The sequence below is a fragment of the Monoraphidium neglectum genome, assembly GCF_000611645.1.
Source record: "Monoraphidium neglectum strain SAG 48.87 unplaced genomic scaffold scaffold05636, whole genome shotgun sequence".
NCBI classification, from domain to species: Eukaryota; Viridiplantae; Chlorophyta; class Chlorophyceae; order Sphaeropleales; family Selenastraceae; genus Monoraphidium; species Monoraphidium neglectum.
The window spans coordinates 76-1,855 of record NW_014007994.1 but is presented as its reverse complement, the minus strand read 5'-3'; the positions used below and the strand labels follow the sequence as shown (position 1 = coordinate 1,855).

General features: G+C 65.0%; 1 protein-coding gene across 1 annotated transcript in view; it reads right to left on the bottom strand.

The window, feature by feature from the left end:
- The window catches only part of MNEG_15756 (Presenilin-like protein), a gene marked incomplete at both ends in the record, with an annotated part of 2,714 nt that extends 1,307 nt beyond the window's left edge, over positions 1 to 1,407 (bottom strand). The window contains 3 exons of the mRNA XM_014035773.1: positions 338 to 427; positions 923 to 1,033; positions 1,369 to 1,407. Coding sequence (XP_013891227.1) covers positions 338 to 427; positions 923 to 1,033; positions 1,369 to 1,407 — 240 coding nt within the window. The remainder of the gene's footprint in view (positions 1 to 337; positions 428 to 922; positions 1,034 to 1,368) is intronic.
- Between the last annotated feature and the right edge of the window lie 373 nt (positions 1,408 to 1,780).

The following is a 1,780-nucleotide window of genomic DNA, read 5'->3' as shown; positions in this document are numbered from 1 at the left end:
GTGCGGGGGTGAGCGCTCAGGGTGTGCAGATTTTTGGGGACAAACGGGGGCAGGGTGGAGGGTAGGAAGCAGGGGAGTGAGGGAGTGTGGGGGGGCAGAGCGGTCGGAGAGGCAGGTTGAGGGTGCGAAGGCGGAAGTCGAGCAGGCAGGGTCAAGGGCTCGGGGTTTTGGAGAGGGGACGAGGGCCGGGTGAGAATGGAGGAACACCCAGGGCGGCTGCAGCCCGCCAGGGCACCGCCTCCCCCTGCATAAAGCAGGCACACGCGCAGGTGGCTGGACGCCGTGTGGGGATGCCACCGCCCCCCCTGGGGCCCCAATAGACCGCAAGCACGCCCACCTGCAGCACGCGCAGCACGACCGCCCCCGTGAGGACGAAGAACATGTCAAAAACCGCAAAGCCCATGTAGCCGTAGATCACGCGGTAGCACTGCGGCAGGCGGGTGGTAAACATGATTGCTCAGTTGGTGATGGTGCAGGGGTTTGGGAGTACCATTTGGGGCACGAGATGTCGAGGGGGCTGCATTCTCGGGACTCCTTGATACAGTAGCATTCGTGTCAAGGGGTCGCGGGGCTGCGTGTGGGCTGAGAGATTCCCCAAGGCTGATGGGCCGCGGGGGTTGGGGCGTGGCAGCGGGCCCCGAGCAGCCGCGGCCGCCCAGACCGGCCGCTGTTCGGGGACCCTGAGAGACCATGATCGGCACGACGCGCGGCTGGCGCCCTAAGCGCACGCAGTGAGTCGAGGAATGACCACGCCGACCGCCTGCCCGAGCCAGTACGACCCAAACAACAACAAATACACAAAATCGCGAGCTGCGATACGCAGCACCCCGCGCTCTGCAAGAATCTAAGAGATACTACGTCATTGTCGCCAAGCTTGGCAAGCTTGGCGGCTGCGCTCCAACTCCAGGGCCGCGGCGGCCACCTTGTATTTGAAGAGGAAGAACAGCACAAAAGTCATCGCCGCCACGATGCACACAAAGATGACCGCGTTGAGCAGCGCGCCCCCCAGCTTCTGGCCGGTGGAGTCGCCATCCTGTAGGTCAGGTTTGGGGGGGTGGGGAGCGGGTTCAGGGGGAAACCGGGTTTTGGGGGCCGGGGTTTCGGGGAGGGTTTGTTTTTGGGGAGGCTGGGTTGCGGGGCCGCCGTCCCGTTGGCTTCTCGGTGTGCATGCCAGGCGATGCGCCACGATCGGGACCAACTGCAGCGCACGCGCGCGTGTTTGTGTGTGTGTGTGTGCTTCAGCGTGTGTGTGTGTGTGTGTGGGTGGGTGTGTGTGCGCGCATGTGTGTAGTGGGGCTGGTGGGCAGAACCCCGGCGACAAAGATGCGCCCTCGCCGCGGCGTGTGAAGCAGCCGGGAACGTTCCAACAAAGTGGTGGCTGACGCAGCAGCCGGGAGCGGCCCGCATCAGTGGTGGCTAATGCAGCCGCCGCCATTGATGCGCGCCGCTCCTGATGGGGGCCACCCGCAACCCTGAGACGATACAACGCTGAGGGTTTGAGCCCGAAATTCTGCCATGGACCTGAGCCTTAACTTTGCCAGTGTGGCGCGTGCACTTCGCAGGGCCGGCCGGGCCCCCCACCCCGTCGCGCACCCCGGCAGCTACCCGATGTGGCTCAGGCGTCAAACCCTCCGAGGCCCAGAAGAATCCACAGCAAAGCCGTCTGCCTGGCACCGGGCCACCCTGGTCCCTGGGGAGACCCCCGGAAACGCCGACCGAGGGCCGTCCCGGTTTAAACCAAGGATTTGGCATCCACTGCGCGCCCACCTGCTCTGAGTAT